This window comes from Nylanderia fulva, unplaced genomic scaffold (genome assembly GCF_048542155.1).
Source record: "Nylanderia fulva isolate GAGA-0341 unplaced genomic scaffold, ASM4854215v1 Scaffold28, whole genome shotgun sequence".
Classification (NCBI taxonomy): Eukaryota; Metazoa; Arthropoda; class Insecta; order Hymenoptera; family Formicidae; genus Nylanderia; species Nylanderia fulva.
In genome coordinates, this window is record NW_028190347.1 from 411,986 (window position 1) to 426,078 (window position 14,093).

Genomic DNA, 14,093 nt, shown 5'->3' on the forward strand with positions numbered 1-14,093 from the left:
TAAAAACAAAGATTGATAAACTACTGCTTTATTTGATAAAGTGTTTAATCCAAGATTGGGAACCTATTTATTTCTCTTTCTCATTTTATTTTTTCTTGCTGTTTTTAAAATTTGATATTTTAATTCTATAGAATTTATATCAATATATATTACATATAGAAAATATGTATGATATTAAATTAATAAGAGCATTAAACCTTATTGTGAAGTCGTAACTTAGCAGCATCCAGGTTTATTTTATGATCTGGCTTTATAAATTTCTTCACCTTTGCTTTGTCACGTGTCCTAAAAAAAAAAAAATATTGTGAGTAATATGTTAAGTAGAATCTTTGAAGAGATAATTTAATAATTTATTAATCAATTTAAAAAAATTTTTTATTAAAATTTTTTATGAACTGTTTTTTTTTTATTTCAAAAATTTTTTCCTTAATTACTTTTATTCTTTTTAAATATTTATTTTTTCTTGTACTTACAATTTTATGACAGCTGGTGCAACAATATTTCTCTGTTGAAGTGATTTGTACCGGTCTTTCAATAAATTTTTGGAAGGCATACAATTTCTCAAATTGCCAGTCAACTCTTCTGCAAGCTGAAAGTCAGACTCTAAGGGTTCAAATTTAATCTTACTTAAAGTCTTCGGCATAACAGATTCTCTTTCACGTTTCTTCATTCGTTTTTGTCTTAAAAGTTCTTGCTTCTTTTCTTTAACCTGTATTTGTTGTTGTAAATTTTTTAATTTGTAGATATCAGCAATTTTCCTTTTCTCAGTTTTGATCAATGTACGTTCATTAGCTGCTTGCTTTTGTTCTCGTTGTTTTCTTCTCTGTACGAGCGTTTTTTTGGCATTTTTTACAGGTTTATTATTTGCCATTGCAATAGACAAATCTTCCTCATTATTGTCTTCTTCAGCAGAGTTTTCTGTCGTTTGCTTTGTTGACAAACCCTCTAACATTTCTTTCATTAAATATTCCTCTTTTTTATCTAAAGGAATCTAATTAAACAAATATATAATATTAATAATTTATATGTAAGAAACACATAATATAATAGTTAAAAAAATTATATAGATCACAAATAAACATTATCAATATTATATATTGCACATATAAAATAAACCTTTACAATAAAAAAATATGATATTGAAAATTACCAAAAATAATATTATTCACATCAAGTGGTAATGAATAAAAAATAAAATTTAGGCAGATAAAAAAGAAAATTAAAACTAGGATATTATAGAATTAGGAAGATAGTTAATTATAATAATTAATAATAATTATACTCAGTAATTTAATGACTGACCTTTTTGAACATTTTAGTAGTAACTCGATCAAGATGTTCCTCTTGTTTTATAAGTTTTAATTCTTCCTGAGCAATTTGATGAAGCAAATCTTGGTGATCAGTATATGATGGGTTATAAGATGTACCTGGATGTGGCGCTTCTATTGCTGGTAAAATAGATGGCTTTTTCTGCAATGATGAAGGCAATTTTCTTTTTTGGACTCCTAAATGTTTGATTGTATGTCTAATGCCATCCGAAGACATCCATTCAGTGATTGTTTCTGGCAATAATTTTGTAGTAGTCCATACATCACTTTTAGTCTCTTCTTTCTTATTATTCTTATTAGCATTCTTATCATTCTTTGTAGCAACTTTTGTGAGTATTCTATTCTTTAAAATTTCTTTTTTCTTCTTGATTTTTACATGATTCCTTTTACAAATCGGATCAGGAACTTCTGTATGTGGTTTTAGAGAAGCGAAACATTTTGGTTCCTTACTCTTTAAGGCTAGCCTGGCAGCCTTTTTGGAAGAAACATTTCTAACAGGTTCAGACTTGTCGACGACAAATAACTGAGAATCCACACGCTCCGAGAAAGGAGCTCCCAATCTTTCTTCTAATCTTTTATTCTCTAAAAATTTATCAACATCCTTAATGTCGACGTGCTTGCGCCAAGATTTCTTTGTTTTCTTAGAAACTTTACGTTTCTTTATCTTAGCATCAGTCATTTCTGAAAAGAAATATCTCTTTACTTTTATGTAAAATGCAAAGACACATTCAGAAGTTTGACTAATTATTGTCATCTATATATAATTATATTATATTACCTATATACAAGGTGTTTCAGAACTGGAAAAATTTTTAATGTCAAATTCCTGGTATCATTTGGAGATGATTTTTCCTTAGTGAAAATGTTGAAGAAGGCCATCATTTTTTGCATGTTCCCCAATGTTTCTCAATTTTTGCTATTATATATCTTCATAACTAAGCCTTCCCCAATGTTTCCCAATTTTTGTTATTATATATCTTTATAATTAAGCCTTATATTCAAATCTATGAAAGCAAACTCTAACTAAAATTAACTGAAGAATGTAGTTTCGTTAATATTTTATTTCCACAAGGCTTAGTTTCTAAAAAAAGCCTTTATTTTCAACTGCTTATAATTCGAAAATTATTGGTGTTTGGACATTTTCGCTGAGGAAAAATCGTCTCCGAATAATACTAGGAATCTGCCATTAAAAACTTTTCCGCCAGTTCTGAACATCCTGTATGATATCTGTTATAATATTTATTATAATTACTATATATAATATATAATTATATTACCTATATAATCAATTTAAACTTTTCAGATAAATGGAAAACGACCACGTGCACGAAATGGAATACACTTGACGCATATCAAATGGCGATTTTATCGACAGTCAATGTTTTTGCGACTATATACGTATTTCCAGTTCTCGATGTAGATGCGATGGCGTTGCTGTAGAGTGTGTGTCGTGTGTGGGTGATTTAAAGGAAATAGTTCTACTCTGAAAGACGGCGGCGTGGCTGCTCTTAGGTTCCGATACGATCCATCTGATCTTATCGCAATCAGTGATGTTAGGTGATAGCGCGTAGCAGGATAAAAAAAATTGTGAAAGACAACACGGAGCGAGACGGAACAGAATGGTGACAGATCTGGTGACAGCAACAGCTGTTCTATGCTGAGAAGCCTCGCAAAGCAAGTAAATAATAAATTAGACGTAGAAGAGCAGAAACCGATGTTTCCTATCACCTGGACTGTTACTTCATATAAGACCATTAGTAGATAAACAATTCATAAAATAATCACTTTACATATTAATTTAAATATATAATTATGAGAACAATTTGCGATTCATATATTGTATTTTATTAACGATTTTACGTGATTTTGCAGAAATTGGAGTTTTTACATAAAATGTTACAGACTTCGTTTTAGTCACTGTAGAAGTGTCGACAAAAATTATATGCAACGATAAGTGATTATTATTATAAACATGGATGTGGTGACTACTAGCTTAGAAGCTCTCATACGTGAGTATAAACTGCACAATTAACCTACAACACTGTTTTTATTTGTGGGAGTTTTTAGTAACATTACTTTGATCTATTTATATAATATTATATATATATATTTTATATATATTACTATAGAGAGGGTTACAAATCCACAAAATCAGAAGCCAGACATAGCTGCTACTGAAGCATTTTGCGTGATGCTTACCAAAGAATCGGAAGGTATACAGATAGGCACAAAGTTATTGGCAACGCATATCCAATCAGTTAACGAGTCAGAAGCACTGCAAGCACTTTCAGTACGTTGTTTTTGAATGTTTTACAAATTTTAATGCTTGTATATATTATATTTTTAAAATTAAAGAAACATTCAATGATCAATTAATTGTTTAAACACTGTTTATATAAACTATTATATATATAGATATTTAATTATGTATGTCAATATCTAAGCTAACTTATAAGAAAGATAACAATAAGCTATATATTTTAAAACTAGTATAAATCAAATCTTAAAGGAATATACATTTTAATGAGATAATAATAGGATATTTTAATCTTAGGAAGATTTGCAATATTAGTTTTATAGAATTTTAATAAATTATTTATATTTTATTATATTCCTTCTAATTGATATATTTCTTCAGTTACTAGATACTTGTATGAAGAGATGTGGGCCATTATTTCATGCTGAAATTGGTAAATTTCGTTTTCTTAATGAGATGATAAAACTCGTCTCACCGAAATATTTAGGCACACGCACTACAGCAAGTGTACGACAAAAAGTATTGCAACTTCTTTATACATGGATCAGAGAATATCCCCGCGAGTCGAAAATTAAGGAGGCCTATGAGATGCTTAAGAAACAAGGAGTCATCGAGGTTATATTTATTATTTACTATTTATAAATAGTCTAATAATTAAGTTTACCTTTTAATCTTACAATTGAAAACAAAATACACAGTTATTTTATTATTTTTCTATTATATTCTATGCAGTTAATTCTTAGACCTATCTTTTTTAATTATTGTTTTATTTAGATTTTAATTGTAATTTACTTAATTTTCAAATTTCAATTTTATTTAATATTATTAAATGTTATTTCAATTTTCTGCTTAAATCACATTATCTTAATTGAATTGGAATATTTGTGTAATTATAAGATATCAAAATACTTACAACATGCAATAAAAATGAATTACAGGAAGATGCAGCATTTATAATGGCTAATAGCGAGGAAAGTCAAAAAGCATCTAAGATAAAGAATAATATATTTGAAAATGAAGAAATGTCAAGGCATCTGCGCAAGTTACTTCATAGTAAAGATCCTTATGATTTGCAAACTGCAAATCGATTAATCAAGGTCATGGTAAAAGAGGTAGGTTTACTTAAATTTTGAAAGAATATTTAAAATAAAATTCTTAGACTCAGACTCCCCCCCCCCCCTTCGAATATCGAATAATTTTTTCTCCTGACATTTTTAAAAATCCTGTTTTATTTTTGTAAATTTAAATTTTCTTTTACACTGTGATTACTTAGAAATTATCTATGTTTGTAGGATGAGGAAAGACTGCAGTTAAACTCGCGAAGGAATATGGAATTAGAATCAGTGCATAACAATGTGAAACTCTTGTCAGAAATGCTAGATTCGTATAATCGAAATGAAACCAGCACGGAGGATCTCGAATTGATGAAGGAGTTACATCAAGCATGCGAGCGACTGAAACCTATTTTATTGCGACTCGCTAGCGAGACTCAGGGTGATGTTGAAATGCTTGGTATGGACTTTATCACATCTAATTATAAATCAATTATTATCAATTTCTCATATGTAAAGCTATAATAATTTACTAAAAAAACATCAGAGAATCTTATAATTAATTACAAAAAACTAAAAATTGCACTTTTTAAGTCTATAGATTTTGTTAATGAATTGAAACAAAAGTAAAAGAAAATAAATCAGATATTTTGATTTAAATTTCGAATTATTTTGCAAAATAATGTACAATACATAGTAAAACTGTATTTTGCACCAACATTTGTTACTCTGCTTAGATTTTTTCTTTACTATACTAATCTATAATCAAGGAAGCTTAATTATTTTTTCATGTATTTTACCTTAGGTGATGTACTAACTGCGAGCGATGAGTTGAATCAAGTCTTCGAGAAATATACATCTGTTATTGTTCTTGGGCAATCTCCCAAATCTTCCGCGATAGAATCTTCTAAACCAAGCTATAATAATGGATCATCTCTCCTGGATCTATCATCTCCCAGTGAAAGTGTTCCCTGCGAGAGCACGGCACAAAGTGCAACGTCGACAAACCATCGTTCGGACATGGACATGTTAGGCGATATCTTCAGTGTGTTGGAGAAACCAGTCAAATCAGATGCGAATTTCTTGATGCCGAATGCCATCATGCAACCAATCAGTATTTCGCCTATGAACAAGAAAAGTAAGCATGATTAGAAGAAGATTTAGTTAAAAAATTATTGCCTTTTAAATTATTTAAGTGTTATTTGTTTGTTTAATTTTCTACTATTTGTTATATGTATATTAATTGTATTATTTCTTCAAATGAAAATATTTGATTATAGACGAAGTTACTAATACCGAAGAAAAGATAGACAGTAAAGCGAAAGCATTGGAAGAGTTGAATGAATTAGGAGAAACTTTACTTAAACAAAGCTTATCGGGTACGATTGCTCGTTCGTCACAAAGGTAAACATATCTATGAATTTTTAATCTTTCTAAAAAGTTTCTCTTGAATTCAACGACTGAAATAATAACAATCAAACCTTCATATAGACCTTCTAAATGAAGAGTGCAAAAGAAAATGATACAGAAATACTAAGGAATATATAGAAATGTTAAGAATAGGAAAATTTATTAACTTAAAGTTTCTTAATTATCTAAAAATCGATCCTTGATTTAGATACTTTTGATCTTCTAGATATCATATTATATAAATATAAATACGCAGCACATATTTATAAAAATTATTCAGATTAATTTAAGAAAAAACTTAATATTTACAGCAAAGTCAGTAGTAATATTGTAAAATCTCAAAGTACCAATGACTCTGCTAGGAAACAAAATTGGTCCTATGAATCTAGCAATAATATGTCAAAACACATCGCGACAGAACAACCAGATATAAAAAAATGCGAGTCAAATAGTAATTTTGACATTTCGACATCTTCAAATTCATCGAAAATTAACGCGACTGTTGATCTGTCGTGTAACAAAAGTATTAATTCAGAAATTGTGGAAACGGGAATACAGCAGCAAGACGTGACGCAGTTGCTTAACGGTGCGTCAACGATAGCAGATGCTGAGCCTGGAATCAAACCACTGACTGATATTATTGTCAATCTCGAAGATATTAAGCCAAGTATTATATTACTTTATTATATTAACTTTATATAATATATTTTACTTTACAACTTTTAATTTTCTTCATTCTGTAGTTCTTATATGTCTCACATGTACCAATCATCCTTTACAGGTGTAAATCCACCTTTAACAGTGATTGAGGAAAGAAATGGTATAAGTGTGGTGCTTCACTTTACTCAGGACAATCCTAGACCAGATGTATCTGTAGTAGTAATTACTACAATGAGCAAAAACGCAAAATCACTTAATGATTATTTATTTCAAGCAGTTGTGCCCAAGGTAAATATCCAACCTATTGTGGCATCCAATAAATAAAAATTAATTTTAAATCTCTAAACACAAATTTAGAGAAAAAATATAAAATTTTGAAGATTAAAGATATAAACATATCTAAAAACAATCTTATTAAAAACATCAAATTTCAAACATTTATATATTATTTATATTTAACATAAGTTTAACAATATCACAGTATTTTTTTATGAAATTAAATAAACATTTTCATAACTTTTTGAAATGTATATATAGAAATGCAAATGCAGGCTGCAAGCACCTTCCGGAACAAAATTGCCAGCACATAATCCATTCCTTCCACCATCTGCAATCACACAAATTATGTTGATTGCAAATCCTTATAAGGTATATAATTATATATATTTTTTAAATCTTCTGTCTCTATGAAGTAGATAATTTAAATTGATCGATAGAATTCATGTTTACATGGAAAATTGATTTCAGGAGCCTGTATATCTAAAGTTTATGCTAAGCTACACAATGGATGATGAAACATTTACAGAAATGGGTGAAGTGGACAAATTACCTCATCTATGATCCAGTGCATCTCTATTACGATTTTGATGCATTATTGCACTCGTATTCGTCGTGCTCTCAGTAAGTCAAGAATAATATAAGAAATATTCCAATTACCGCGACCCAATTATTCAAAAATATGTGCAGTCATAAAATTATTAGACATTCTTTACACCTTAATCTTAGAATGCGAAAGTTAAATCACCATATTATTAACTCATTGGAGACAAACAACAACCTTGTTTTTAACTTTTTTCTCAATTTTATGATAAATGGCAAATATGAAATAGCGCAGAAGTTAATACTGAACTGATCGAGAATTGGAAATATTACAAATACAGAAGTTCGATTATAACAATCCGAATAGATTAGTTTAAAGATGATCTTATGATTCTACATTGATTATTTCTAATAGGAATAAAGAAAAAAATAAAAGGCAAAAATATAGTAAATCTCACACGAAAAGCGCTATAGGGAATAGTTTCTCATGATATGTCAAAACTATTGTAGATGAAAACAATGCAATTAAGATCAGATGTGTGGTAAGTGTTATGTGAATGGGATCACATGTTTTAATGGTATTTTTTAGTTGGACAATTTATTACTTAAATTTATTATTTATTATTTAAAGGCACAATAATAATGATTTAATCGATTTCTTTTATTCTAAGGTCATTTCTTCTATTTTAAAATTTTTATAATTTTTATTGTTATTATAATGATGCAGAATGAAAATGCTATAGTGTTTTATTTTTTAATTACTTTGCCATGTGAATACTTTACAAATATGAATAGTAGCATAAGAAAAGAACCCCAATTTAAAGAAAGAAAGAGAGCTATCTTAGAATGAAGAAAAACTTAGAACAGAGGAAATCGATTATATAATAATGATCATTTCTTGACGAATCAGATCTAAGAAAGATTATCTTATTACATGAATGTTGAAAATTGATTAATAAAATGCAATCAGGAGAGAATGGGGGTAACATTTCGTGATATTCATTCTGTTGCAAAATAATAATATATAAAATGCTTTCTTTCTCTCACACATACATATATATGCACAAGATCATTTTACATATTGTATTCATGTATAATAGAATATATAAGTATTATAAAGTAAAACATCGAACATTATTCATGCATTCTAAGATTAAATTAATGAAGTAAATATGAAACGAAAAGAATTAAATGTTTTATTAGCTTAGTAAGAGATAATTGGCAAGAATTATTATGAAAGCTAGTGATAGAGAAAGAGAGAATGTGTGTGTGTGTGTGTGTGAGGAGAGAAAGCAGAGCTATAAAGATCTATTCTTAAATTTATGTAAGAAAAAATAATTTAATGAATTGTTATGGACATATTCGTTTTGTGTCAATATTCTGGTATTTGTTCATTCATATATTTAAGAGTCTATCATACATACGTAGTTGTATGCTGCTTTGTGATATATGCTTTAATAAGTGTAAACTTATATTAAGACTGCGAATTTAATAAACCAAATAAGAGGCAAAAATAATAAATATGAAATTATCTGTACAAAAAAAATTAAGCATATTTTAATGATATTTTAATTAATAACTGAACCATTCAATTATTATGCTTTATATATACTTAATAAGTTTATCACTAAATTTTTACAATTATTTTCTTTGAAAAAGAAAAGGGAAACAAAGATTTATAAATTATATAGCTATGATATACAAATAAAATATAGTCTATATTAAAAAACAAATATTTAAGAGTTCTTTTGCATGTATAACGATGACACGCAATACATCTAAAATAACAAATAATTTTTTTATATATAGCAAGACATATTTAAATATTCTCTTTTTATTCTTAGCTCGCGGAAACAATTTCGTCACGGAAAGCAAGAGCTATAACAGCCTTTTGATGTCCTTGATATTCTCGTTCTATTGTTCCTGTAGATGCGTTCCATAGTCTTGCGACTCCGTCTGAAGAGGCTGCATAAAATATCAAACAAATTGAATACACATATAGAGTACACAAAATAAAATTTTGATTATAGATTTTTAAACAAATTATAAACGATGAAAATTTATTAGAAGATATAAGCTACATTACGTGTATTGTTAAAAATTTACTACGAAAAGAAAATAAAGCAAGAGAGGATAAAGATATACAGTAAATACAGTAAAGATTATACCAGTAAATATATATTGAGAATCTGCACTAAATGCTGCATCCCAAACCCAACGCTTGGCTTCATGCTGAAGTACTTGTACTTCAGAAAAATCCGTTGTTCTCCATACTCGAGCGGTTTGATCGGCCGACGTCGTCACCAACAAGCTTAACAGGTTAATTTAAATACATATCTTTTTTGGCAAAAAAGTGTAAGAAAAAATATTTATTAATTAAGCATCGTATCATTTATTAGTATTTTTAAAATATCTTATAAATTTAGCTATACTCTTATTGCAATTTTTTATTTGTGGCTATTAAAATCTGAAATAATTAAATATTAAAGTTTGACTTCTCATTGTTGCTATAGTGCGGATTTTAAAGGTGAAAATTTTGAATTTCTTTCTATTTCCGTAATATTTCAAATGCCCATTTTAAAATAAAATGAGAAGATACTCACGTTGAATCGGGACTAAATTTGCAACGAAGAGCGTAACGTTTATGAGCTAGAAGTTTATGACGAGGATTAAGTCTTGTGGGCTCCTCTCCAATGCCTCCTGTTAGTGTCCAAATGTAACAATGTCCTTTGTTATTTACAGCTGCCATGTAAGAACCATCTTGATCCACCGCGATATCTTGAATCGAGGATTCAGCCTCAGGAATCTGAAATAATAAAGATATATGTACAGATATAAGTAGAAAAATTACTCAGATTAACCTGATGTTCAAAATTGTAAGACATTTCTTTTTATATGTTTTTTAACAGATTTTTTACACACTAAATATTCTCATGTAGAATTAACAAATTGTATACATAAAATAAGCAACTTACAAAACAAAATTGTAAAAATTCTTTTTCTACTTTTATGATAAGAATATAAATATTAATTTTTAAATATAAAAAAAAACATGAATACCAGCTGTTCATTGTGATCTGAACGAAGATCCCACAAGTGTATAACTCCACTTTGATCGCCAACCATCAGTTCTGCTTGATTAGGATGTAAACACACACAATTAACAGGTGCAGATACTTGAAATATTCTTTGGCATTGAAAGCTACTAGATCTGTCAACAAATTTTAATGGTTACTAGAAGTTGAAAATATAAATCTCATCCTTGTAATATAAGTAATTTACCTTAAATCCCATACTCTTGCAGAACAGTCTTCTCCTCCTGTATACATCCATTTTCCTTCTTCCTGTTTGCAAAATGTATTTATACATACATAAACAATATTATATAATTTAAAACATCTTTAACTTGGTTCAACCATCAACATTAATAACATGCATGCATAATTTGAAAAAGAGATAGTACATCTAATAATACATAATATCAATAATATCATAATCATAAACACATAATATCAAACCTGAAAACCTAAGCTGGTAATGTTTTTCGATACTCCTTCATAATTAACAACTGGATTCGGATTGTTTGAAGCTAGATCATACATTCGTATATGTTGATATCCAGCAGCAGCCACAACATATTTGTCCGGTGTGATATCCAAGGCATTTACTTGCTGAAATTTGTTAAGGAAGCCTAAAGAAAATAAAAAATTCTAACAAATAATTAAAATATATAGAATTTTATATAACGAGTACCATCTATGTTATAATAATGTTTCCATTATTATGACAATAATATCGTTATTCCTATTTTGTTTACATAGTAATAAAGCATACACATGTGCACATAATTTAATGTCATATAATATATGTGTATCGAGTTGTAATAATACATTTCCTTTTAAATATAAAACAGAAAAAAATATGCAAAATATCATTCGCTTCAAAATTACAAAAGGATACAGAATCCGTGTGTTGACATGTTCGTTGACAGACGCCTGTATGCGGTTGCCATATTTTGATAGTGTGATCATAACCTCCCGTGACAAAAATCACCTGTTCATTGCTAATTGCACTGTCAACAGTCATCATTAAAGAAACATTTATAACTTTCTATTCGTAAAAATCAATCAAATCGCTCAAATAAAACGATCAGCTGTTTTCAGTCACACCACTTTTCGAAGAAATATTAGCCACACCGTAAAAAAAGGCATCCTCTCTCGGTTTAAATTGAATGTCATTCGTAATCAAAATGATCGGTAACGTCATCGTTCTACTTATCTTCAAAGCCGCGATTTAAGTTTCGGAAAACGACCGCCAGGCGGCGCTACTGTCAGATTCGCGGGGCCCCACGATTGGTCGCGCTCGTAATTAGCCCGCGTGCCCCACCGCGGCATTTTATATTGTGGTTCACGTTCACCGCCTAACGCGAGCGGGACAAAGGACGCTTTCGTACGCAAGCAGCATCAGGAGACGCCATGTTCATTTGTCAACGGACGTCAAGGTGTTTCCGCGCGGAATAAAAGCCGAGCCCCGGGAAACGAGAGAATCGGAAAATCGCGATCTGCGAAGAAGAGGAAGGATCTCCCGCCATGAGGAACGACCCCGTCGTCGAGTCGCGGAAACGCAAACGCGAGGAATACGAGATGCAGCTGTTCGGCTTTCATTCCCGAGCCGTTTACGCGACTCGTAAGTCGTGTATTCCTTTCTAACTTGGGACACTTGGATGCTGTTGTTTTCAGAGCGCGTCCATCGAACAAAGGAGGGAGGGAGACAAAGAGTTCCCGGAGTCTTAATCTCCTGCCGGTCGATCTCTCGCTGCCGCTGGACGGGTGTGCTCTAGTTTCATGTGGCATTCGATCATGACTAGAGTCACACTCGTCCAGCGACCGGGACACTTCCGCCGAATTATGACCAAGAGGAAAATGCGGGAGACGCCAAGGATACCGCATCGTCCCCTTCGATGCTGAAGCGTCCTTTTCTTCTTGTTGATCCTTTGTTTTCAATTTAATTTGCACGCTTGTACAATTTTTTTTGCCTCTTTGATCTTTAATAATTATGGAAATTATATAAATTGATTTATAATTATAAAATGTAATTGTCAATTGTAATTAATGTTTTTAACTGAAAGAAATGTAACTATTGTTTAAGACTTCTACAAGATCTACAGAAAGATACTTAATTTTGATTGAAATTGTAATTTGTTAATTTGGTCTTCAAAATATGTCTCAATATTTTTTTTATTTTCTTTTTTAGTTTGATTATATTATACTGAATGCATATATTTTTTACATATACACACATTTCCATTGTTTTCATAGCTAGATTATCTTTATTTGTGTATATCATGCTTGGATGCCTGTAATAATCTTGTTACTTTTTCTTGGTTTGTTGTAGTCAAGAATATAGTAATGGAAAATATAGAGTCTAAAAGCAGAAAATTATTTCAAACTCTGAAAAAACATGAGTTATATTCTGAAAATCTTGACACCCTAAATATGAACGAAGAGCAACTTGTAAAAGCATATTATGCAGCTTCCTTACCTCATTTGCAGAACATAAAGGTATTTATTTTTAAAATAAAAAATTTATATATCTAATTATTATCTATGCATATTATATTTTACATGTCTATATTATTATATTTGTTAAAAAATTAGGTACAAAATTATACATAAATATAATCCTTGATTCGCTCTGCACAGGATATTGTAAACAAATTCATTATTGTGCCTAACCATGTTTTGGCAGATGAAGATAAACTTCAAAGAACAAAATATACAAACATAGAGTTTGTAAATATGCGCAACAAATTGGAGGAATTTCAACAAAGAGCAAAGCGGGTATGTATATTATGATTCTGTTTATCAGGAAATGATATGCTGTTATTTATGCAGCAAGTATATATGTAGATATTGGAATATTTTTATATTATATAACTTGGATTTTTTTCTCCAGGCAACTGTATTGAATGCAGCATTGAAAGAGGAATTACAGCTCACAGAGCAATATTTGATCCATGCAGACAATAATGACAAGCTGAGTCGAATCATTGAAAATGGTATTACCGAAATTAAAACGGCGCATCCGAATGCCAAGAACAAAATTCATCAATTGATTAAGAATTATAGACAATTCAAAACCTCGTATTTCAATGACGAATTGCCTGTATCGCAAAAATCGCTTTACAATATGGTTGATGATCTCAAATGTATAGATTATGATATGAATACCTTATGATTATAGAGAAGAAATTTTTATGTCCCTTTGGATACTTTATTGCTGAGATTGTTGTCTTTCTATAATTATATAAATATGTAAATAAATGCATTCTGTGAATGCTATTATATATTGTATATATAGTTTACAATTTTTTAAATTATAAATATATATATATATTTGTATATCTTTAATATATCTCTTAAATGTTAATGATTTAATTTCCCTGATATATATTTTTAAATACAATATACAATAATTCCGATAATTCTCTCTTTATCAATATGTGATAATCTATCTTAATGTAAATTGTAACCACATATTACAATAATATTCAAAAAGATTTATTTT

General features: G+C 29.5%; 4 protein-coding genes across 8 annotated transcripts; 2 read left to right on the plus strand and 2 right to left on the minus strand.

Moving 5' to 3' along the window:
- Positions 1-12: 12 nt before the first annotated feature.
- LOC114939231 (ribosome biogenesis factor Nop53) lies at positions 13-2,778 on the minus strand. Its single transcript, XM_085483945.1, has 4 exons — positions 2,606-2,778; positions 1,303-2,009; positions 474-991; positions 13-285 (listed from the first exon to the last, which is right to left on the minus strand). The coding sequence occupies exons 2-4, from the start codon at positions 2,005-2,007 to the stop codon at positions 192-194; spliced, it is 1,317 nt and encodes a 438-aa protein (XP_085340071.1). The 5' UTR covers positions 2,008-2,009; positions 2,606-2,778; the 3' UTR covers positions 13-191.
- On the plus strand, positions 2,774-9,768 carry Gga (ADP-ribosylation factor-binding protein Gga). Of its 5 annotated transcripts, none has more exons than XR_014924972.1 (13): positions 2,774-3,006; positions 3,201-3,337; positions 3,458-3,618; positions 3,967-4,200; positions 4,524-4,697; positions 4,878-5,097; positions 5,443-5,775; positions 5,918-6,041; positions 6,359-6,714; positions 6,829-6,995; positions 7,245-7,355; positions 7,455-8,068; positions 9,371-9,768. XR_014924972.1 is itself a non-coding variant. In XM_085483944.1 (12 exons), the coding sequence occupies exons 2-12, from the start codon at positions 3,301-3,303 to the stop codon at positions 7,545-7,547; spliced, it is 2,010 nt and encodes a 669-aa protein (XP_085340070.1). In that variant the 5' UTR covers positions 2,774-3,002; positions 3,201-3,300; the 3' UTR covers positions 7,548-9,768. The 5 variants fall into 5 exon arrangements, 2 of the variants coding, with proteins under 2 accessions (XP_085340070.1, XP_029169323.2); XR_014924973.1 differs by having other exon boundaries at positions 7,455-7,607; positions 7,942-9,768; XR_014924974.1 differs by having other exon boundaries at positions 7,455-7,607.
- On the minus strand, positions 9,226-11,787 carry Lst8 (MTOR associated protein, LST8). Its single transcript, XM_029313491.2, has 7 exons — positions 11,487-11,787; positions 11,045-11,197; positions 10,809-10,870; positions 10,587-10,737; positions 10,130-10,332; positions 9,695-9,837; positions 9,226-9,491 (listed from the first exon to the last, which is right to left on the minus strand). The coding sequence occupies exons 1-7, from the start codon at positions 11,613-11,615 to the stop codon at positions 9,367-9,369; spliced, it is 966 nt and encodes a 321-aa protein (XP_029169324.2). The 5' UTR covers positions 11,616-11,787; the 3' UTR covers positions 9,226-9,366.
- A 115-nt stretch (positions 11,788-11,902) lies between these two features.
- On the plus strand, positions 11,903-13,940 carry LOC114939211 (uncharacterized). Its single transcript, XM_029313454.2, has 4 exons — positions 11,903-12,212; positions 12,921-13,087; positions 13,229-13,366; positions 13,482-13,940. The coding sequence occupies exons 1-4, from the start codon at positions 12,116-12,118 to the stop codon at positions 13,761-13,763; spliced, it is 684 nt and encodes a 227-aa protein (XP_029169287.2). The 5' UTR covers positions 11,903-12,115; the 3' UTR covers positions 13,764-13,940.
- The last annotated feature ends 153 nt before the right edge of the window (positions 13,941-14,093 follow it).

Coding starts and splice junctions, on each gene's coding strand:
- LOC114939231 (XM_085483945.1), bottom strand. CDS start 2,007: ATGACTGATGCTAAGATAAAGAAACGTAAAGTTTCTAAGAAAACAAAG. Junction 992..1,302: donor CTACTAAAATGTTCAAAAAG/GTCAGTCATTAA, acceptor TTGTTTAATTAG/ATTCCTTTAGATAAAAAAGA. Junction 286..473: donor GCACCAGCTGTCATAAAATT/GTAAGTACAAGA, acceptor TTTTTTTTTTAG/GACACGTGACAAAGCAAAGG.
- Gga (XM_085483944.1), top strand. CDS start 3,301: ATGGATGTGGTGACTACTAGCTTAGAAGCTCTCATAC. Junction 3,619..3,966: donor AAGCACTGCAAGCACTTTCA/GTACGTTGTTTT, acceptor ATATTTCTTCAG/TTACTAGATACTTGTATGAA. Junction 7,356..7,454: donor TGATTGCAAATCCTTATAAG/GTATATAATTAT, acceptor AATTGATTTCAG/GAGCCTGTATATCTAAAGTT.
- Lst8 (XM_029313491.2), bottom strand. CDS start 11,615: ATGATGACTGTTGACAGTGCAATTAGCAATGAACAGGTGATTTTTGTC. Junction 10,871..11,044: donor TTACCAGCTTAGGTTTTCAG/GTTTGATATTAT, acceptor TTTTGCAAACAG/GAAGAAGGAAAATGGATGTA. Junction 10,738..10,808: donor GCAAGAGTATGGGATTTAAG/GTAAATTACTTA, acceptor ATTTGTTGACAG/ATCTAGTAGCTTTCAATGCC.
- LOC114939211 (XM_029313454.2), top strand. CDS start 12,116: ATGAGGAACGACCCCGTCGTCGAGTCGCGGAAACGCAAACGCGAGGAA. Junction 12,213..12,920: donor CCGAGCCGTTTACGCGACTC/GTAAGTCGTGTA, acceptor GGTTTGTTGTAG/TCAAGAATATAGTAATGGAA. Junction 13,088..13,228: donor CTCATTTGCAGAACATAAAG/GTATTTATTTTT, acceptor CGCTCTGCACAG/GATATTGTAAACAAATTCAT.